The sequence below is a fragment of the Gambusia affinis genome, linkage group LG19, assembly GCF_019740435.1.
Source record: "Gambusia affinis linkage group LG19, SWU_Gaff_1.0, whole genome shotgun sequence".
NCBI lineage: Eukaryota > Metazoa > Chordata > Actinopteri > Cyprinodontiformes > Poeciliidae > Gambusia > Gambusia affinis.
Genome location: NC_057886.1, coordinates 5,376,387 through 5,399,247, shown reverse-complemented (window position 1 = coordinate 5,399,247; position 22,861 = coordinate 5,376,387). Strand labels below are relative to the sequence as shown.

Genomic DNA, 22,861 nt, shown 5'->3' with positions numbered 1-22,861 from the left:
AAACTTAAGTTTCCATGCTATAGATTTCTTTCACAATTCCTTCTTGGTCTTCATGATGGTGTTTGTAAAGTAATGCTTTCATGCTTTCACAAAATGTCTGACTAATCATCTACTAATAAGATAATTATTTACCAGTCAGGTGATTTTTGAAGGTAACTGGATTTTATTAGAAGTATCGAATGTAGTTAGCCACACTTTTCCATCTTCTATCTGTAAAACATCTAGGAAATCATGTGTTGTTTTCCTCCTACTTTGTGTTTTGCTCAATAAATATCCTAATGAAATATCCAGTTTGTTACAAAATGTGGAAAAGTTCAAGAGCATAAATGCTTTAGCAGGGCACCGTCCATGCAAGCCGAGCTGGTTAATGAAAACCCAGTGACGTGCTGAGCAACCTGAGAGGAAACTCTGCACGTGGCTTTAATCAGGACTCTTAAAAAACAACAACCACATAATGTTCACAGCTATTTTCCCCTTCAGTACTGCAGTCATGCAGGAATTGTTTCATGAAATTCCTCGCTACTCCTGGATCCGGCTGTCTAAGTGAACCTGGCACTTCACATATCCCTGATTACAGATCGGGTCCAAGACTCTTAGTGTTTGCAAATAGGCGCAACGTCGGAAACGAAAACACATGTGGACCCTAATCGAGCAGGGACTCCAGACGAAATGTCGTATTTTATGACAGGAGCCTTTCTCGGGAAGGCTGAGGAGAATCGGTTCAACTTTAACAGTTGCCAGACCTCCAGAGAAAGGTGAAAGCTATGAAAGAAAAAGAAAAAAAAAAAAACAACCTTCTGTTACGTAACCAGCAGGCATCAAAAAGCCCGTCTCATGCCGATCTGAGCCAGATGTGGGTTTCCTGCAGCTGCAGTTCAACAACTGTGCCTTTGTTTTCCCGCTGTGACCTGGGCAGCTATGCTATTAGAGGAGCAAAGTCTCTGCCTCAGAGAAAAACTGGCTTTAAACTAGGATGTACGGGTGATATGGACTTAAAGTTTTATCACGAAATTTTGCGGTAGTGTTGCGATAATGATAAAATGATGATAAGAACAATTTATTCTATCTTTTTAAGGTAACTGTATGAATGTGACTGGGTGTCGCAGCATTAAAGAAATAATGTTCTTGAACATGAAAAAACATTCCCATTTGTAATGTGCTTCTTTATGATATCAGTCATGTAAATTAATGTTTAGTGTACCACTAAGCTGCTGAATTTTCAGATTTATTGCTATTTAATGATGCTTTTATTGAACAAACGGTGGAGAAAATAGTAAAACTATCAACCCTGATAATATGGAGAGTTTAAACTTTTTCAAACAATATAAGGGGAATTCATTGTGATTGAGATAAATCAAAAATCCTCATCATGATAAGAAATTAATCATGATAATTGGTTCCAATACGATAAATGCCCATGTTCCTTTAAAAGACAAACTACAAATACTGACTCCTAAAGCTGCTGAAAAAGTTACAAAGTCCAAACTCCTAAAGCGAGCGGTAAAAAGCAACACATACGTACCCTCCCGGCGTAGTGGATGATGCAGAAGTCTGCCTTGTCTTTCAGCTGCCGCGGCTTCTGGAACTTGGCGTGCGTGCCCAGTTCCTGCAGCACTTTGTCCACAAATGTCTTGTCTGTGGCTTTGGGGAACCAGCACTCCTCGTCAAGCAAAGCCAGGATTCCTGGAGGATTATTCTAAGAAGACATGCACAGTCAAAAGCGGGAAATCCCTGGAGACGACACGCAGACGTGTCAGGCACGCGGTAGCAGACCGACCGGCCGCTCGATGAGGTCGATGCACGGCTGCAGGTCCAGGCCGAAGTCGATGAAGCTCCACTCGATGCCCTCCCTCTGGTACTCCTCCTGCTCCAGGATGAACATGGTGTGGTTGAAGAGCTGCTGCAGCTTCTCGTTGGTGTAGTTGATGCACAGCTGCTCGAAGGAGTTCAGCTGGAAAACAAAAAGGTGGAGTTAGCGAAACGTTTCTCAATGACTGAGACCGCAGAAAATGGTCATCGCCACCTCGAAGATCTCAAAGCCAGCGATATCCAGGATGCCGATGAAGGAGGCGCCCTGTCGTTTGGCCCGGTCCAGGGCCTTGTTGATGCGGTGGACCAGCCAGCGGAACAGCCGCTCATATGTCGCCTTGGCCAGGGCCTCCACAGCGAAGTCAGCCTTCGTTAAGAGAGCAGAAACCACACCGTCAGTAACACAGGAGCGACCAGAGTGGGGTTCAGGAAATCAAGATCTGTTTCAGAGTGAAGTCAGACAGCAGGATTCAAATGGGATGATCAACCAATCAGCTTCATGGTAGCAGGAAAAGCTGCAAGTGATTTAATCATTGATATTATTTTCAATAATACATGAAAATGAGCTTGATCAATTCCATTCTGATGATTTATATTTTTTGAAGGGCATTTTTGTTGAGACATCATGATTCATTTTATTATTGGCTCTTGTTGTGTGTGGCTTTGAATTGTTGTTGTTTCTTGTTTTTGGTTGTCGTGTTTCATTTTGGATATTTATGGTATTTTTCACTTCCAGTGTAAAGCTTTCTTCACAAAATTAAAGTTTATTGGTAAGTGAGATGGAAATTAACTTGCATTATTTTTCCATTATCAGTATTACTTGAAAATGTTCTCAAAACAACAATATTATTGTTTATCGCATTAATTACTGGTACAATTTATCGTGTAGCAATGTTTGTTATTGTGACAGGCCTCTGCATATGTCATTTTTCTCCACTTATGTATGAAGATTGACAACTTTATGTTGCTCTATTGGACTGAGCTCAATCAAATATAGGTAATGTGAAAAAAACGTAAGATGTGCACTGTAGGAAAAATGTCCACAAAAAAATAAAAAATAAAAAAATCCTGGCAGAAAATTACCAGGACATTTTCCGCTAATTTTACGAACATCTCCGTCAACTCTAAAGCAGACTTTAGACAGATTTAACAATTTGTCGTGTTACATTTTTTGTCACATTTCTGTAAATCCAAATTTCCTGTATTTTTACAGCACACCCTGTGGTACATTCGCAAACATTTCCATTGTCTAAAAACTGAAGTTTTCTGTATTTGTTACAGTAAATCTCACAAAGATTGACATGAATTAGAAAATACAGGAAAAACAAATGTTAAAAGTCTGGAAAGAAAGTTCCTTCACATTTCTACATTAGATTCACCCATATTTTTTGTAATCTATTCTTCAGATTACTTGATAATGGTAACAGTAGCATGGAGCCTCACCTGCTCTTTGGTCTGAGCTTTTTGCACGTAGTCTCGTCCCACTTTGATTCTCGGGGTCAGGATGGCTCGGGTAAACTCCATAACATTCATGCCAAGCAGGTGGCAGAGCTTCTGCGCCGCTAAGAGAAGCAAAAGAAAAATAAATTAAAAACACCAGAGGTGAGTAACTTCCTGTGTAATTACAACAGCAGGAAAACTGATTGTTCGGTATAGAAAATAGTGATGATATAAAATGGGATTAATGTTGCCCGCAGAGGGACGTGTGATCCGGCTCACCTGTGTTCTCAGGCATTGAGGCTTGATCGGTATTCCTCTCCTTCTTGAACACGACATTGCCAAACTGCAGCACGGCAGAAACCACCTTTAACATGCCTGGTGAAATCAGAGCAAAATAAAACTTTATTTGTTCGCCCCATGGAGGATAAAGTAACGCCACCAACAAGAGAAGGGAGGACAAAAAACAAACAAAAAAAAAAAAACAGATTTCGCTAATGGGATGCAGACGCGGACGGAAGCAGAGCTTACAGACTATTTCATCATGGGAGAAACCCATGATGTGCATCGCCTCCATTGTCTCCTGGAAATTCTCCTTGTCTTGCTGACCCGGGATGGGAATGTTGCCGTTTGACAAGAACCTGTAGCTGTTGAATCCCTCAAGAAGCAGATCCGCTGAGTATGGAAAACAAGTAAAACTATTATGAAACATGCATTCCCCATACATTAATGAATATTTGATTAGATTAGGTTTGTTTACAGCGTTGACTCGCAACAAATTAAATCTCAAGGCACCTTACAAAGCAGAAGCGTCCAGTCAATGCCAAGTCGCGGTAACAGTTTTTTGCTGTATTGTTATCTACATATCTTTTGCATCATCCTGCAACGATGTGAGCCAATCAGACAAGCAAATCCTGATTGGCTCACATCTCTTGAGCTCTGCAGCACGCAAATGAAAGGTGGCTGTTCGAGCTTTGATGTCAACTAGCTCAACAAGAGGACAGAAACTCACTTCGAAGATGCTCTCCAGCTCCTGCCAGCAGGCGATAGAAAATGTGGAAAGTCCTCTCCTCCTTTGCCTGCCTGATGGCTCTTGACTTTTCTAGAAGATCTGTGGGGCTAAAGTTAAGGACTGGCAAGAAAATCATTGTCCAAACAATAAAACTCCCTTCAGAAAAATAAATAAATGCATGCGGTATTCAAAACTCTCACGTTTTGCCACAATACAGCCCCAAACAATGCGAGCACATTAGACCAACACAATCTAGTGGGGGTTAAATGTAAATTGGCAGGAGAGGAAAGTATGATTTTCAATAACGTTTTGCAATTGAAAATCTTAAAAAGTTTTGCCATGCATTTACGATCAAACCACTTTACTCGAATACCCTCAAAGAAAATCCAGTACAACCAGTTAATTCCCGTCAATTGTCTGTTTGCCTAAAAGCATGTTCATGAGACAGAGCGGTCCAGTCAAAGTCCGTCTCTATAACCAACTGAATCTGAGCCAAGATTCTAATATAAATGATTACAGACACTGTATATTTGTCTTAGCCATCTTGTGTTTCAACTACATATTCTCTCACAGAGGATAAAAACAAATGCATGCCACACTTTTCAGCTCTACTCTACTTTGTTTTGGTCCATCACAATGTAAACAAAACACATCAAGGTTTAAGTTCAAGGGAGAAGCACTGCACATCAGAAATAAATTTAAAAAATAAAAATAAAAAAAGAGTAAATATCTCTCTAATGCAATTTATTTCGATCCTTTCAACTGTGTTACAGCCTTAAAAATATATATATAGTAACATTTTTCTATTAGTTCCCTTACCAAAGCAAGAGATAAATAAAGGAAAGCAAAACAGCATGAAGTGAGAATCACATTATGAGTTGAATGCATGTTTTGTTGTTTTGCATCTCAGTTGGCTCCTTTTTATTTTTCTTTAAGAAGTGATCCATTGTTCCTTAGAGCAGAGCCTGGCAATAAGGATACAGGTTTCAATGTTGGCCCCAACAATGTAGCCGGTAACGTCAAAGTTGATTCTGATGAACTTCCCCTGTAGAACGAAGACAGATGAACGAATCATTATTAATCAAAAACACCATCACACATCCACACTGACACGGCTACACGTGTTTGCCATCAATCCTGCATTCAGCTACATTTCTTTCCTCCTTCTGGGATCTGCTTTATTTTACATACCACCACCCCCCCAACCCCGGGTGGTTTCTTGCTCACGACAAAAATGCAGTGAGGACCCAAAATGCCCATATTAGGAAGCGCCAGGTTAACATGTCAAGCAGGAATCCGAGGCATGTGTGTGGTTTCCTGACAGTAAATGTGTGTCTGGGTCTGTGGGAGCGTGTGCATCCACTGTTGCTCAGCAGACACACCTGTGATTAATGTGGACCTGACCACCGCGGCGTCTAATTTTGACCACATGGTTTACTCAGCCACAGAGAAATGTTAAACGCTCGGGGGCGAACATTGATCTGATTACCGTGCGCCAAACCGAGTTTGAAAAGTGGCTCTAAATGCTGCACAGCCGACCTAGCAAAACCTTAAATATCTACAGATATTATGGTTTTCCAACAGATCTCTGATGGTCATGATGGTCCTTGGAAGAGCTGGGAATTAGGTTTTGGTAGAGATTTTTTGTCACAAAAAATTTTTTCTTTGTGTTTTTACAGAATCGCTTACATTAAAATAAGTTGTTGTTTGTTTTTTTTTTCACAACAATTACCATTTAAGAATAAAAGGGAGCTAAATTCAACTCTTTCCTCAAAGAGTTGGAGCTCATCCCCAAATATTAATCAGCAAAATACCAGCGGAAATGCGAGCAAACATAAGCAGATGCTAACTCAAGCTATATATTCTTGCTAGCCTTTCGTGCCAACAACAAATTTGCATCTCGACTGTTCTGGTTTACTTTCGTCCATAGATTAACCAGAATAACCTGAATCACACAAGTGATTTAAAAGTGGCGTCTTCAAAAGCCATCATAACTGAGAACTGTTCAACAGAAACATCCGTTATTAGTCACATCTGGAGACACAAGAGATAAACCCAAAACAATTTCCTTTTTCCTACAAAATAAAAGTGAAAAAATAGGTTCAGAGTACAAAGAGTATGAGGTTTTATATCTAGAAAAGGCTTACACTTACTTCAACAGAAACAATCTACGTTGACAAATGAAAAGAGGTCACTGTTCTCTCATTGTTTACTACTGTGAGTCTCATCCCACAGGATCTTTTCCACTCCTAATTAACATATTCCAAGTAAAAGAAGTTAAAAAAAAAATTCACCTTGAGGGGGTGCGAGCTCAATTTCCTCGCTGAATGTGTGTAAACAAAGAAAATGTTCATTTAAACAGATAATTTAAACTCACAAAGCGAGACGAGTTGTCGTTTTTCACCGTCTTGGCATTGCCAAACGACTCAAGGATCGGATTGGCTTGCAGGAGCTGACGCTCCAGCTCCCCCTGTAAACAAATACAAAGAGGTTAAGAGGCTCTCGAATGCATCTAAATTTCTTTTTTAAATCTTTGTTTTCACGTGTTTGTCTTTTTATTCCAAGACACAGACAAGCACATGAAGGCAAAGATAAATATTTCGTGAAAGCAGAGAGAGAAAAGAACAAAGGCAAGTTGTTGTGCTAAGCTAAACTCCATCAAGGCTGCGTTGCAGTCGCTGAAACGATCTGCTGAACAGAGGTATTTTTTGTCGAGAGAATTCAACGAGTTTCAGGGGCCAAGACAAACAAGCAGACTGAGAAGCCGTGTTAAACCACGGAGCCACGAAGGAAGTGTGGCGCTCTGAACACTCAGTGGAGAAAAGCTACTTTGTGAGAACTTTCGTCTGCCCCCGACATTCCTCTGGTCGTGTTCATATAAACTGTATAGAACGTGGTAAAGCAGTAACAACCAGCCAATCACACGACGGCTTCTTCTGCAAACTTGTCCTAATTTCATTTTTTGTCGGAGACCACAGAAGGACATTTGTATCCAAATCTGTCCCATTTTTATGGACTCAAACATGTAGATTCCTGTGCAAAGTCCCGTTCAAAGACAGAGCTCAATGAAATCTTAAAACTCAGATCCTAAAACATTTAATTCTCAGAGTCTTATCACCATTTCTATTTTCCATGAGGATGGCAGGACAGAAACAACTTCTGCTGTAAACTGAATCATATACGGACTTTGAATGAACAGTTTGTTTCTACGAAGCCCTGACTTGCTCCACAGTTGGTTACTGCTCTTATTTATCTACTATAAGGCAATTATAGTAGATAGAACGAATTCTACTTCTTAAAAGCATTGCTAAACACAATTTCAAATGCTATAATAATGGGTGCCTAGTATCTTTACTAATCAGACAGTAAATTATCTTTTTCAGTCTGAGTTTTCAAAGCATTGTAGTGAACAAACTGCCAGACTCTGTCTTATTAAGGTTTTATAAAGATCGGCTTTACCTCAGCTTTGATACAGCCTGGTGAGAATTTTACTCAACAGGCTTAGGCATCCTGTCTGGGCTGGTTTTCCTCCCATTTAAACTGGTTTTTCTATTAAAAACCAGCAGCTCCTCTTCTGTGAACGTTTACTTGATCCTGTGGTGTTCCTCATGTTACTATACTTGGTCCCTTGAGTTTGGTCAGTTTATATGCTTACTTTACCAGGTGTTTTAGGGCATATTAAGATAATCTCCAACCATTTTTATGTAGATAATGTTTAGCTGTATGTTTCTCTTAAACCATGTCAATATCCACCTTGACACCCTGAACGATACAAAGGACTGACTTGGTTCTAATTACATTTCCTTCAGATGAAAAGAAAAAGTTTATAACTGAAATGTACTCAACATTAATTGCTTTTGGAGTAATTTTTTGACTCCAAGCTAACACTGGCGAGGTCTAACCCAAGTCTTCTCCACTTCTTCCTGACCACATTTCACTCACTGCTACGGCACTATTTTCTTTGCTCTCCCTCAATCCCTACATTCCTCTGGCTTGTGCACAGAGGCAGCTGTAATGCAAAGCAGGACGAAAGCTGCGTTAAGGAGGTCAGTGTGAATGGTGCAGCCAGGCCAAGGAGCCGCAGAGGCACAGAGGTCCAGCTGCTAACTTTCGGCTACTGGATCTGAGCGTAATGACCGTGAACTCAGTCGTGTCAGAGCCAAATGTTTCGGGTTAAAGAAGTCATAAAGACTCACTCTGCATCTGCAGTTATTAGATTTGCCGACATTCGGTTCTGATTTAGCAGAGAGGGGAAAAAAGAAAAACGGGAAGAGCACAGACTATGCAAAAGAAAGAAAGAAAAAAGGTGAGCAATAAAATACAGAGTTTGCCTAAATTAAGAAAAACAGATACTGGAATGAGATTTTCATCTCATGCCAATCTAGAATAAAACATTGAGATACAATATGTAACTCTAACACAAAATAAAATCAGATTAAATGGACCTCAAACTACAAGCATGCACTTAAAAATATAACAAACTGAAAGCATGCAGAAATGTGCCTTACATTGTATTTTATTTCATCAACTTGAATCAACAACTAGAAAATAAAGAAGATGGAGGAGAGTTGTTTGGTGTGGCTGCCATCTGATCTGCACACTGCTCAACATCATGGCTCCACAGACTTGGGCCCCATCAGAACTTCATAAATAGTCATTCTTTATTGTCAGGCATGTGTTTCTGATGAAGCCTTCGTTCCAAACTGTTTTAATAAACCAGAACCAACTGATAAAACGTCGTTTTGTTGTCACGAGCCTGCTGGGTTAATGGAAGAATCACTTCTTTCCATGCGAGAAGACTGAGCCAGCACAAACAAATACCTCACAACATCATAAGCTAACATTAGTCTGTCCGCATCATTACGGAAAAGCCAGAGATTTAGACAGAGGGGCATGCAGATCAGTACAAACGTGAGAGTAGACGACACCCTCGCCGGGGGATCCACTTGCCTGTAGCTTGAATGCTTTGGGAGAATCGGGCTGTGCGTTACGGATAAACAAATGCATGTGTTAAAAGGTGACGGGCTCATATCGCACACAAACAACAGAAAAGAGAACACATTGGTCTGGCTCTGGCTCACACAGAGCAGGAAGCATGTCATCATTTCTTACTTTCTTTTAAAAAATCATAGCATGAATGACTAATTCCACATTTTGAGGAAAAACACCCACAATACTTTCAGTAACAGACGCGAGAACATACTAGCTCAAAAAAACTACAGACGCTCAGCCGGCTAGCAGGCTGATTAGCTTCAGGTGATCATCTAAAATCTTATCTCCAAGGTATTATCTAGACCACAAGCATGACAGTGTTTTCAGTCTGTATTTCTGCCACTACACCAGTAATGTAGGCAGATCAGTAAAAAGAGTAAAAAATAATTTTTATTCTTTAATATAATCCAACACAGACCCTTAAAATTCTGTGGGAAACATAATGTTTTTTGGGGGGTTTTGTATTCACTGATAGCAGTTTTTGTAAATCAATAATTTGTACAACACTCATAAGCTTGAAGAATACAGAGGCAGATATTTTTGAGAAAAAAAAGCCCACATCATCACAGATCCACCACTATACCTAGTTTTGTCAGTAAATTCATTCTTATTTTAAATGCTACACCTGAAGTGATTTTTTATTTTTTTTATTTTTTGGCTGTTTTGGCTGAAAAGCCCAATCTTATTCTCACCTCACTAAATAAGACTGCTTGAGGTAAATGTCAAAGTTATAATTGTCCTAAACATTGTTGCTAATCAGACGCCATCTAATTGTTGCTATGGATCCTCAGCGGTCCAAAAATGTCACCATTTGCAACAGTTCTCTTAACAAGTGAACTTTGGAGATTTAGTTAGCTATAATGATTGTTGGCAAAATAAATTAGATCTTTGTCAGAAAGAAAAATGTTTGGGCGATCTAATATTTATACACCAGAGACACAGGAAGTCCTGAGTTACTAATTAGAAATCATTAGAAATTTTGATTTAGTTAGTTAAATCCTATACAAATGGGGGTTGTGCCGCCAGTGACATGTTTAAATTGGGACTTTTACAATTTTACAGTGTCAGATTATGGTGCTGCCACAGCAGATTACTTTACTACGAGGCTTTATAAAGCAACTAATTTACCCACATGTAGCTCACATGGGATGATCTGCAGGAGCAAAAAGAAAAGGGAAAGGAAGAGAGTAGGGAAATGTAGGCAGTGAGGCTCACAGGAATGTTGTGGTCTTTGCGTCCTTTGTGTGAGGAGGCAACATGGGCCAGGTACTGGATGACCTTCTTTGTGTTTTCCGTCTTGCCCGCTCCCGACTCGCCTCTAAAAAGAACAGTTTAGAAACAGAAACACATAGATGAAATGACGGCCAGTGAAGTGTGAATGAGAGAAGAAAGCGGTTCTGACAAATATCATTGGTATGGGGATGTGTGTAAACTGTCCAAAGACTTGCAAGCTACAAACAGAAACACTGGAAAACCATGGAAAAAAATCCCCCAAAATCACTCTTACTGTGGCGATGAGTCACTGGACTATATATATATATATATATATATATATATATATACATATATATATATATATATATATATATATATATATATGCCTTGTTTGTCAGTGTTTGAGTGGAGAATGCTGTGGTCTGCTGAGTCTGCCTCCAACTTTCCAGACTCTGCTTTCGGGTTGTCTCTAATGATAGCTGTGTACAGGCAGGGCCTTCCACAGTTTCCCACAGTCAGGTCTCGGAGCCAAGAGCAAAAACCGGGCCAGCAACACTACATCTAGCTACATGCCAGTGGTTTTAGTGTAGCTGCTTATTAGATCTACTGCACATAGTACACTGAGGTTTTTAGATGCTTCACTTGAATCCAAGGGGCGAGTCCTCGAAGGCAGAACATCAGAATGTAGGTCAAATTAAGCATCGTTCTGTATTTGGTTTTAGGTTTTAAAGCAGCCGAGTTTCACAGCAAACATGGAGTGTGACTCCAGGAAACAATTCACTGATGATTGTAAATATTTCTGAAACTCCGCCCTCAGGAAGTCATGACAACATGGCTCCTCTATTACACCTTTAGTATTAAAAGTGGAATGATTTACCGAATGATACTTTATGGCAACAGTCATAAATATCCATGAAGACTTCCTCATGTTCATGACAGGTTGTTATGTCATGTTTATGACGGTGTCATGACACCTTATTCACAACCCGCCAAATAAAGTGTTACCATTAAACCTTTAACAATGTCTTTACCAGCGTTGCATTGAGTAGTAGCTCTTATACGGAGCTCAGCAGATGCTCCACCAGGTGTTTGCTAATTGCTGCTGGCTAGTCTGAAGGAGCTGAATGGGGAAGTTGCTATTGGAGGGCTGCTATGTGAGGCAGAAGCTTGGGAACTGCAGCTCCAAGGAGGCGTTTTGCACAGCTGAATGGTTGCCATGGAGATTCAAACATGTATGAAAGAGTCACAACAAAACTCTAGGTATGTGTTTGATGAGGGAATAGACTGAGACTAATTTTATTCTCATTGCACAAAGACACAACAGTGAAATTGGCAACGAAATGCTGTTACAACATTATAACTTTACATCATCTTATAGGATTATAACATGACGTAAAGATGAATTTCACATGATGCTGCCACTTAAAATCCTAATAAACTACAAGTTAACACCAGCAAAACATTTATAAACAAGGTTAAAATACTAAAATTGCAGAAAAACAACATTCTTTTACACTGAAATTAATGGTTGATGCACAGAAACCTCCTAATTGGACAGATCGTTAGGAAGAATCTTGGTGCAGATAACTGAGGCATTTTGGCAGTAAAAACTCTTCTGGTAAATTACAAAAAGCTGCAGCAGCATGAGTGGCTTCATACTGATTATTTTCAAACTTTTACTGGATTCACAGGCAGTTTGGGGCTCTTTGAATCACTTCATTCAGCTACTCTAGATGCTGTAGTTCCTGTAGGAGATTAGTGGGTTTCTTCAGACTCATCCACAATGCAGTCAGAAATCGCTGAACGATTGTAGAGAAGCTGATTTATTACCACCAACAAGGGATGCTATTTTCAGCTTGGGTTTTGATGTCACTGGCAACTCATGCCAAGCTGAAAGAAAGTGCCACTTAATGGCACTCTGACGTAGCGGTTGAGGGCGGGCCACCAAACCACACTCATAACTCCCTCAGTATTTGGCAGAACCGCTGCACAGCCCCGCACCCGCAAAACCAGCTATATGTAACTCGTCTTTAAATAAAACCCAGCAGGACGACGGGCATAGAGGGGGGTGGAAAAGGGCTTTACTGAACGCCAGAACCACATTAAAAAGAAGACAGAAATCCTGAAGTTCAGATTTTTTTTTAAAAAAAGAAAAGGAAAAAAAAACAAACGCTCTTTTTATGACTTTTTAAGTTACAAACACAGGCAGTGCAAAGACATGAACTGAGAATATTAGGTGATAAATAATCTTTATCTGTTGAAGGTTCATTTACCAGCCCACTGAGCAGCTCCAGAACGAACCAGGTAGGAAACATTAACTAGCTGTCATTAGACACAACCTTGGGAATGAAGCACAGAAAAGATGAGGGCAGTACTCACGTGCAAAGAATCGACTGATCCTCTCGATCTGTGAAGGAAAAGGAAAACTGTCAGTATTTCTGGTTCAACCACAACAATGGTTCTCAACATCATGAGATAATACTGCAGCTATTGCAGTAGCTGGGTTTATTCTTTCTAGAGCTATAACTAGCAATTATTTTAGTTATCGATTACTCTGGCGATTATCCTGACAATTATAATAATAATAATAATAATAATAATAATAATAATAATAATAATAATAATAATAATAATAAAAAATAATGGAGGAAGTGGGTTGCGTAAGAGAAAAATTCAAATGATTGACCTGACAATTAATTGATTAATCTGATTTTTTATTTTTTTCTAAACTGCCTCATTCTGCAGGTTTTTATGTAACCACTTAAGCTTATTTTATAGAATACGGGAAATTATATGCATATAGACTAATATTCATCTTTTTAAATAAGCAAATAAACATTTTATTGCCTAAAATCCAGCATAATAGAGTTACTTCAGTGAATGCTTGATCATTTGTAGCAAAGTCATAGGGCTGATCTGTTGATTGCATTTTAAATTAACTTTATACTAGATAGAAAAAGGGTGCTTGATGGCAGATTTATTTATTTTTTAACAGAATTTGATCAGGTGGAGCTAAAGTTGCCACTTGAGTAGTTTTGGGTAAAACATACACAGACAAAGAAGGCTTGTTTTTATTCTCTTAAATGCAAAATGTTTTTTATTTTTTTGTACAATTTTGGCTCAATTATACTATATATTACATTTTCCTTCAGCAAATAACCTGTTTTTTGGGGGATCTTTTTACTCCAGTTCACGATTAATAAATTAGGAATACATGGCTTCCTAACTTCATGCTTCAAAGTTGGGCTTACTGAGTGTTGACAGAGTGTTTTACAGCCGCCGCTCACCCTGGCACAGAAACACTGATAGGTCACAGCCATGCTGTGTGATGACCCTACGCTGACTGCCAGAGCAGCAACCAAAGCTCAAACAGCTTTCATGTCCGCAGACTTCACTCCAGGTCCAGATGACACGTTTAATGTTGCCCCCTGAAATGGGTAAACTCTCAACTCTGAAAGGCCTCCTGTGCACTGCAGTAAACGTTTAAAACAGCATTCGACAAGAACGCAACGTGTTTGATACATACAACGTACCGACAAACACATTAATTAAATAAACCTTGTACTACTCATCTAAATACTAGATAATGTCTCAATTAATTTCAGGTACGATCTTGAGATCCCAATCCATGCATTTTAAAATAATTGTAATCTGAGCCCCTAAAGAGACTGAATTCCAAAAATCTCAAACTTTACTGCTTGAAACGCAGCAGTAGAGGCTTTGGACAATATCCTGGTAATCTAGCAAATCTCAGTTTTCTACACCAATATGTGTTCTTCACCTTTTTACAATGACAAACATATTGAATGGAAGAGTGTAAATGGCTACAGCTCTGTGTCATTTGACCTTTCCTGTGTGCTGCGCTCAGATGGCCCGGCCGTCACAGAAAGCAGCTGAAATACTATCGGTGAATTTTATGACATTTAAAGCAAAGAAAAAAATGTCATGAAGCAGGAAAACTGTTTTTCCAAGTTCAGCTTACATAAGATTAAATGCACACAAAGAGAAATGTGTTGTGTGCTAAATCAACGAGTCATATCAAAACGCAGAAGAAACATGCTAACATTGGCCTAGCATTTCTCAAACAGCAAGACACGCTGGTGCACCATATTGAGGCAACAGTCAGGACAAAATATTGGTCACCGTCACAGAAAATGGATAAAAGAAACTGAAGCCTGTATCAATGGGGAGCAAAGTACGACTTGGCAAATTCTCATATGACTTGGATCATTATTGGGGATAAAAATCTTCTGTTTTGGACTTTCCTGCTGAAAACATCATCAGGAAAAACTGTTAAACTCATAAAACTAATAACTGTATTCATATCCCCATTCATTAAAGTTAAAGGTTAAAGAAAAACCCTGAAATAAATCTAATAATTTCGTATAAACTGTCTTTCATGACTGAGATCTGAGGTGATACATAATGTAATAAATATTTGTCTTCTTGTCTCCAGCCTGTGTGCTGTGTGACAAATTCTGATAGAAATCTTTTTAACAACATCTCAACAAATATGTTAGCAACTGAAGGCAGGTGCTAAAACAAATATGTTCATGGTAAAACATTAGAGACGTTGCAGACTGGGACTGTAAACTGTAAACGTCCCATCGAATGAACGTCTGCCTGAAAGCCTCATGATCTGTAGAAGAGCGTGAGTTACCAGAACTGACAGCTCCACAGACATTTCCTCACACCTTCCTGTTGGCTCAGACAGCTTTAACTTCTTTCACCAGAAATATGACCTTTTATTCAAACACTGAAGTGTAAACCCCCAGTCAAACGGTCAAGGTTTGTAACTAAGGTGGCACAACTTTCGAAAATCTTGTGACTGTTGTCAGAACTTTGGTAAATACTGCGATGACAAAACGTGACATAATGTATGTTTGAGACTCGGTCCAACTAGCTAAATATTACGTTGGCATATAAAATGAAAGTTTTTAACATTTGGGAAATGTTAGTCAACAATTTCTACACCCGAAACAAACGGTTGTGATTTGATTATCGCACACACTGATATTTGCGATGATGATATGTCCAGACTTCCTCTTAACAATTAAATCTGCCTAACTGTGTACATCTGCAGATTATTACCCAATAAAAACGTCTCCATTTCCTATGAAAGTTTGTTTATACAGTGAAGGTAAACTTGTCAGGTTGACACATCTGCAAAAAGACTAAGAATAAAACATGCGAGCTTGTGTTCTGAATGATGAATGAGCTGCTTATTTTAAAACGTGCTGCGTCCCTTGATAGCAAAGCTTGATTACTTTTCCTGTTCTTATTTTATAGCCAGCTCTCCACAGGCCTGATGGTTGTCATATGTACGGGAGACTGTGAAACCCACAATATTGTAATCAAACACTCATCATCAGCTAAGAATTGCACGATTGAACAGAAGAGGAATTTAATCACTAACCTCATCCTCTGACACTCACATGTTTCTAATCTTTAAAAAACAAATTCCTCCGTGACTAATTTAACAGATTTGACCTTCGGTGTTAAAAAAAATTACGATGTTCTGTCAATGGAAAAAAAAAAAAAATCCTCACATACGCATTGTGAGGTTTAATAAAATATAGTTTTATGAAAACAATCCTTTGGATTTTGTAGAAAACAGAGCTGAACCTTAAGTGGCTGCAAGAGCAATAATAGTTCTACTAAATTATTTTCATTTATACTTTTAGGTAGCTAACTTAAAGTGAAATATGATCGGCCATAAACTTATCAGGTGGAAACAACTGGTTCTGTTTGATGTGTGTATCTAAAATGAAGTATTTGTTTTGCCATATTGCAAAGCTTGAGGTACTTAGTTGATGCAGCAGTCGCTGTACGACTAATCAGGAGAGATTAACGAAAAATAGTGTGGAAAGTGTGCGTTGTTTTGGAAAAATGTTTATAAAAACATCTAAAAATGGTGGTGTATTTATAGTGAAACTGTAAAACCACTGCAAATCTACGTAGGTACGTCTCTACCAGCTTTCCACATCTAGAGGGTGGACATTTTGCCTATTTTGATCTATGAAATAGCTGAAGTGCAGTCGGGTGGAGCACCACCTCCACCTTTAGATCAGGTCACAGAGTCTTCAACGATAAATAAATAATACAATTCTTACTGGCCTGTTCTGGTTACCCTTATGTACATTTTAATTCCAAGTTTGTGTAAAAAAAACTGTCTTTTTGTTGATTTTTTTTCATAGATTATGCCTAAAATATTCAAAAGAAATGCAACTTTTGAAGCTGAAATACCTGGGAGCAGTCCTATTTAACAAGATACTGACTGGCATTTGCAAACCAACCAATCCAGAAGCAGCATTCGTGTTCCTTGGTGCTGATTGGCAGAGATAAGGAAGACCACCCGAAGACGCTTTCCACTGTGCATATATTAATGCATGTCAGGTGTTTGAACTATTAAAACAGGAAGTTAAAAGCTTTTTTGGGTCAAAAGATTCAGCTTTGATTTCATCTGTTCCACCTTCTTCCACATGTTTGCTGTCTTTCTTGTAAACTGCAAACATCTTGCACTTTTCTTTCTGGCCAACCTTCCATAAAGGTCTGAATCTCAAAACAATGTACCACTTACCATCTAGTTCACAACTACTCTCCACTTTGTGTTGGTCTGCCATATAACATAGTAAACAAAGAGAAAAAGCTCAAATAATGTTGCAAGCCGCTGTGGAGAAGCCCCTGGATCCCGTTTACCCAGAATGCCTTGCTAGTGAGGCTGGAGTGAACCAATAAAACAGGACACGTTCCTCCCTTCCAGTAGCTTATTACCGCCTCAGTAAATCTTCTCTCCTTTTGTGTTTAACCTTTCCCTCAGTTGCTCTCATTTCCTTTTTTTTTTTTTTGCCCCATGAATGGTGGAAAGGCAGATTACTCCTAAAACTACTGCCCTGACTGAAGAGATTAGAAACACGCCGTTTCTCTGCAACAGATGGTTTTCATTTGAGCGTTATTATTGCTCTTAGCTCCTTTTATAATTTCCTCTACAACTCACAGCCAATTATTCAGGCAGACGGAGGATCTTTGAAAACAAAGTTCCTGGTACAAAACTGCTGCATTTCATCAGGGCCCAATGTTAGCAGGAAGTTACAAAAACAAGTTTTTTTGGTTGTTGTTTTTAAGATTATGAAACATTTCCAGATGTAGAGAGTGACGGTGGATGCAAATGTCAAAGCGCAGGCTAATACAATCAATCAATCAATCAATCAATCAAATTTAATTTGTATAGCACATTTCAGCAGCAAGGCATTTCAAAGTGCTTTACACCAAATCAAACACAAAAATACAATGCAACATAGAATCAACAATAAAAACACAACATAGTCAAATTCCGTCAATAAATTTGCAATTGATTACGTTTCAAATACAACTCTAAACAAGTGGGTTTTTAGTTGAGATTTAAAGGAAGTCAGTGTTTCAGCTGTTTTACAGTTTTCTGGAAGTTTGTTCCAGATTTTTGGTGCATAGATGCTAAATGTCGCTTCTCCTCGTTTGGTTCTGGTTCTGAGGACGCAGAGCAGAACCAGAACCAGAAGACAATAAAGCAGGTACTTCTTTAATTTCATTGGACGCCATGTCAAGCTTTGTGACTCATTGACATATGAACAATCATGGGACAAAAAACATGAATCTGTTTTTTATTATATTTTTTTGCCAACTAGAGTTTTCTTTTCTGCTAAATAATCTATCCCACCTGATGGTTAACAGAGTCACGAATTTCCTTCTTACAGCCACTCACCACTAAACTGGAAGGAAACTAAAATATTTGGTTGTAAGTAGTGTTAATTATACACGATTTGTTGTAAATGTGCGAATGTCCTTAATTTGCTGCTAAACACTGTGACTTCAGATGGGCTGATCTTGAAATTGCCTTCGGGAGCCTCGGATCGTGGATCCAGAACGGGAGAGAAAACGTCTAATACAAAGAAAGCCCTGAAGATTCTTAACCACAGCCGCAAAAAAACCCATTCCCCACATATTCAGCCTGAACGAGACCTTAACCGGGGAGAAAATTATTATTTTTAAAATTTATTTTACAGCACAGACCCTCACCGCACTCATTTGTTGTCAATAGATGTACTGTTAAACACTATTGGTGAAAATGTTCCTCCCCAAATTAGGGATGAATCACTATTATTATCACAATATAGTTTGGATGATGCTAAACCCTGATATGAGGAAAACTACTAGATCACACAGAGGCTAAATAGTGACTGAACTTCAAAATGATCTGCAGAACAAACACACAACACTAAATAAAAATAGTTGAGTATTGAAACGTTAGGCCACGATTCAAGGACTGGCGACTGGACAAGCGGTATTTTAAACACATGGCACATTTCTTTTTTATATTTATAACAAATACAGAACAACGACGGGGAGCTCTGCTAAACAATCGGTATTTATAACGACTGCTCTAAATGAATCCTGACAGAGGCAAGAAGACAACAATAACAAACGGACAATGACAATGGCTGACGGTAATAAGTATATCGCAAATACAAATCAATCATTACACTGGTGTTCATAAAGCAGGGATTAGCACAGCAGCCTGTTGGCGCAGTATTTTTGTTACCTTTTTGACTAAGGCTAAATAATTAACAATGTGAAGAGCAAATGTTAAAAGAAACGATTCAAGAGAAAAGAAGACATTAACTTCCAATTACAATTGAACTCAAACGTTGGCAGAAATCAACATAAAAAGCTGTTTTGCAGCCACGTCTTACTAACATTTACAACCAAATTACCCAATCTTTAATTAGGGCAGCAATAATAATATCCATCATCCTTTCACCAATTATGCACCCAAACCGTAGCTTTCTCAAACAGAGAAAGTTTTGAGTCATAGAGGATGACTTTGCTTTAACGCCCCGTTTGTTTAAAACCTTATCGCCAATTAAACACGCATCTTGTTTAATCCATCATTTGACTCCGACATCTTGGAAAAGCTACATGTTGGCTGTTAACATCTCCAACCTGGCAGACAATCTGCACACTGTGAAATAAAATCCATGACGGAGCTTAATCTATTTTGCACAGAATAATGGGCAAAAATTGGACACCTACCCAAAGACTTGCAGAAAAACGTGACTCTACAAAGTATTGACTCAGAGAGGATACAATGCACAGCGAACATTCAGAATATTTATTTGTAGCAAATAGAATTGGAAAAACCACACAGAATGTTCCTCATATAGTTTTAAATTGGTGATTTAATTCAAATTTGCTTTTGATAGCCAGCTGTCCCCCCCCCCCAAAAAAAAAGCTAATTTATGCTAAGCGGCAAAAGCTACAAAACAAAATGATAAAGAAGATTGGCTTCACAACATGACGTTTAATCTTCTTGGATCCTGGCAGTTGGATGTACCACAGTTTTTCCACAAAGTCTTTGCGCAGTTTGCTTCATAAAAGAAGTCATAAAACGCAGCAGCGCACAGTGAAAATCCAAGCGTCATGGCAACCTGGGAAATCCTGAACGCCAGCCAGCGGCCGCTCTTACGTAAACTGTTATGTGTTGTCCGAATCGGCTAAGCCTTGCACACGTTCACGCAAACCTAAGCCCCCGACCGCGGTGGAATATGACGACTGTTTTAGCACAAAGGTGAAATAAAAACGTCTCCCTGATTGCTCGTAAAGAGTCGGAGCAGAGGCAGGACGGAGTCCGGGGCTGCTCTAAAACCAGATGACCAAAGCAAGTGGGGGTGAGACGGAGCTCATTCACATTCCCAGACAGCAGAAGTAGAGATCTGGAGAGTAGCCTGGTCTGAGGAGACCTGCAGAGCATAAATGCCACATTAAGCGATAACAACTGTGATAACATCCAGCCTGTTTGTAGGGATTACGTGAACACATCATTTTGTCCGTTGGTTAATAATGGCATAAAATGCTAGTTTCTATTAGGAAATAAGTAGACTTCAGAGCTAAAACAGGAAAAAGACAATAATCAAATAAGTTATTTGATTCACTTTATTCTCCCAGACCGTCAATACAGTTTGAACTAGAAATGGACCAACATAAAAAATTGTGCCGATATCAATTTCCGATATTAATATTGCTGTTATGGCAGCAGATAACCAATATTTCTTTTCTCTAACAAAAGTATTCAGTCTGCTGCTTCGGTCTAAACTCGCCCTTTTTTTAAAGGACAAATTTATTTACAAAGAATTCATAATTCATTTAATTTGTTGTTTTGTTTATTTATTTAGGAAATTTTAAATGTCTACAAGTTCCAGTATTAAATGTTACACAGAATTTAAAGTTTGTGACAAGATTCACATATCGGTTGTTAATGTCGGCCAAATGGACCGTTTTAAAATGACTTCTGTCGGCCGATACAGATGTTAGTGCCGATATGTTGTGCATGTCCTCGCTTGAATCGCTGCAAATGTGGAAAATGTGACTTTTGGTGCTCTATTACGCGTAGATTTTCCAATTCCAGTGGTATCAACAATAAGGAATTTCTTAAAAATGTGCTAATTTTAAAATATATGCAACAAATGCAAGAGAACATGGGGGTAAAAAAACAGACACATTTTGCTTTTAATTGAAGTCTGAAAATCTTCCTTCCATCAGTCCATGTCCATGCGCAATTTGGAGATGTGCACAAGTCACCATAGCTAACAGCTCCATTACACAGGAAACGTAGCGAATAGTATGAAGTTCAACCATGGAACTTATTTGCTGTTCATTCCTACGACTCAATGAGATTTGTATCCAGTTAATATACAGTTACAGTATATTAAAACACTTGCAGCCCTGTCAGCCTGGTACGGTTCGGGCGTAATGAGGTTGTAGCCTGGGCCTTTAGGGCAGCAGACCCAGGAGCCTGGTAGCGCCTTCATCATTTGAATGATGAAGGCGCTACCAGGCTCCTGTTTGTAGCCGATACGCTGCCATCTTGATAATTAACAAGCACAATCCCACCACAGCGTTTGTGTTGTTGTTTGTTTTTGCATGTTCAAAACAGTCATGGAGGTCTCACACTCCATCAAACATAATGGGGCTCAAACTGCTTTCTTTTTGCACCCCGACATACTTTTCTCAACGCCATGCACAGACCACCCAGGCTGAAACTGGTTTTTAACGTTGTGGTCGTCGTCTGGTGTGAAGGAGGGAGTAGTGAGCTACTTTTCCAGACAATAATATACAATATAGAGAGATTTTGACCTGAACAAAAGACAGATATGCATTCTTTAAAATCTAAGCAAGTTTATTTTCACACAGCTCATGAGGCAGAATCAAATCGGGATAAAATCTCAAATTTGGAGCAAATCCAAACTTCATGCTGACATGGTCATATTTGGAACTAAATACGGCTTTAATGCGACGCAAATTATGATTTACAAAAATGTAGATATCCAACTTAAGCTTTTTGAAAAAGTAAAAAAAAAGTCCAGTTGTGAAAGAATGTAAAACTTCATGTTTATTAATAAATAGCTGTCTGTGCATTCGGTGAGTAATTTTTAACATGAAATGATATTAAAACTCTTTTCACATGAATGTAATCTGGCAGTAGTTAGATTAAAACTGCTTTAATTTGATTGACAAAATAATATTTGACCGCACAACTGATTTTTAATTTTTTTATGTGGCCCTCCAGAGTGTAGAGTAGGCCAGTCACTGTCACAAATTTTGTTGGACGATAAATTGTCTCAGAAGTTATTGCGATAAACGATAATATTATTGTTTGACACCATTTTCTAGTAACGCAAAGGCAAAGGCATAATAATGTAAGAACACATTCTCAAAGATAAATAAACGTTTAACACACGTACTGGGAGACATTTGAAATGTCCAAATTAAACAAACAGAACGAGAGAAACAGCAAAGAAAATGAATTATAAAATCTCTGTAAACAAAATTATCCTTCACAAAACGGTTAGTTGAGACCAGTGAGCCACCATTGGCCACAATGGTGAGTTTTCTACCAAACCTCAAGACTTTTGTCTTTCAGTTTTTGTAGAAAAAAAGAGAGGAAAGAGAAAAATAACAAATTGGCTCATTTTAATTGATTTGTGATTCATTTATTTAATCAAATGCCTGGTCTAGAGGGCCAGATTTGGCTCCTGGGCCTCGAGTTTGACAGACATCTTTTGCCCTAAGCTACGATCATTTACAGCCACTGAGCAGCACTGTTGAACCAGCTGCCAATTAGACGTTCGCAGGCCAGAAGAGAAGGCCAGGACGCTCCACAGAGGTGAGGTGGTTCAACTCTTTCTTTGCACAAGGAGCCTTTTGGTAAGAAACAAGCGTTGTATTCAGCAACAACAGCAAAAATGTCACAGTAGAAGAAAATACAGGGATGGGTTGAGGTTCTTTTGTTTCTATTTATTCAACAGTTCTGGCTCTTGCCAATCAGTGACAAAACGTCCGGAGTGGCGCTGTGATATATGT

General features: G+C 38.8%; 1 protein-coding gene across 4 annotated transcripts in view; it reads right to left on the bottom strand.

The window, feature by feature from the left end:
* LOC122822120 (myosin-10) overlaps positions 1–22,861 on the bottom strand; it is a 74,824-nt gene that overhangs the window by 22,410 nt on the left and 29,553 nt on the right. For 2 of the 4 annotated variants that reach the window (XM_044100545.1, XM_044100542.1), the window contains exons 4-15: positions 12,845–12,872; positions 10,466–10,568; positions 9,170–9,238; positions 6,636–6,728; positions 5,240–5,303; positions 4,259–4,357; positions 3,778–3,921; positions 3,529–3,624; positions 3,253–3,371; positions 2,024–2,176; positions 1,778–1,951; positions 1,523–1,696 (exon numbers count right to left, since the gene is read on the bottom strand). In XM_044100545.1, coding sequence (XP_043956480.1) covers positions 1,523–1,696; positions 1,778–1,951; positions 2,024–2,176; positions 3,253–3,371; positions 3,529–3,624; positions 3,778–3,921; positions 4,259–4,357; positions 5,240–5,303; positions 6,636–6,728; positions 9,170–9,238; positions 10,466–10,568; positions 12,845–12,872 — 1,316 coding nt within the window. The remainder of the gene's footprint in view (positions 1–1,522; positions 1,697–1,777; positions 1,952–2,023; positions 2,177–3,252; positions 3,372–3,528; positions 3,625–3,777; positions 3,922–4,258; positions 4,358–5,239; positions 5,304–6,635; positions 6,729–9,169; positions 9,239–10,465; positions 10,569–12,844; positions 12,873–22,861) is intronic. The other 2 variants (XM_044100543.1, XM_044100544.1) reach the window with 2 other exon arrangements.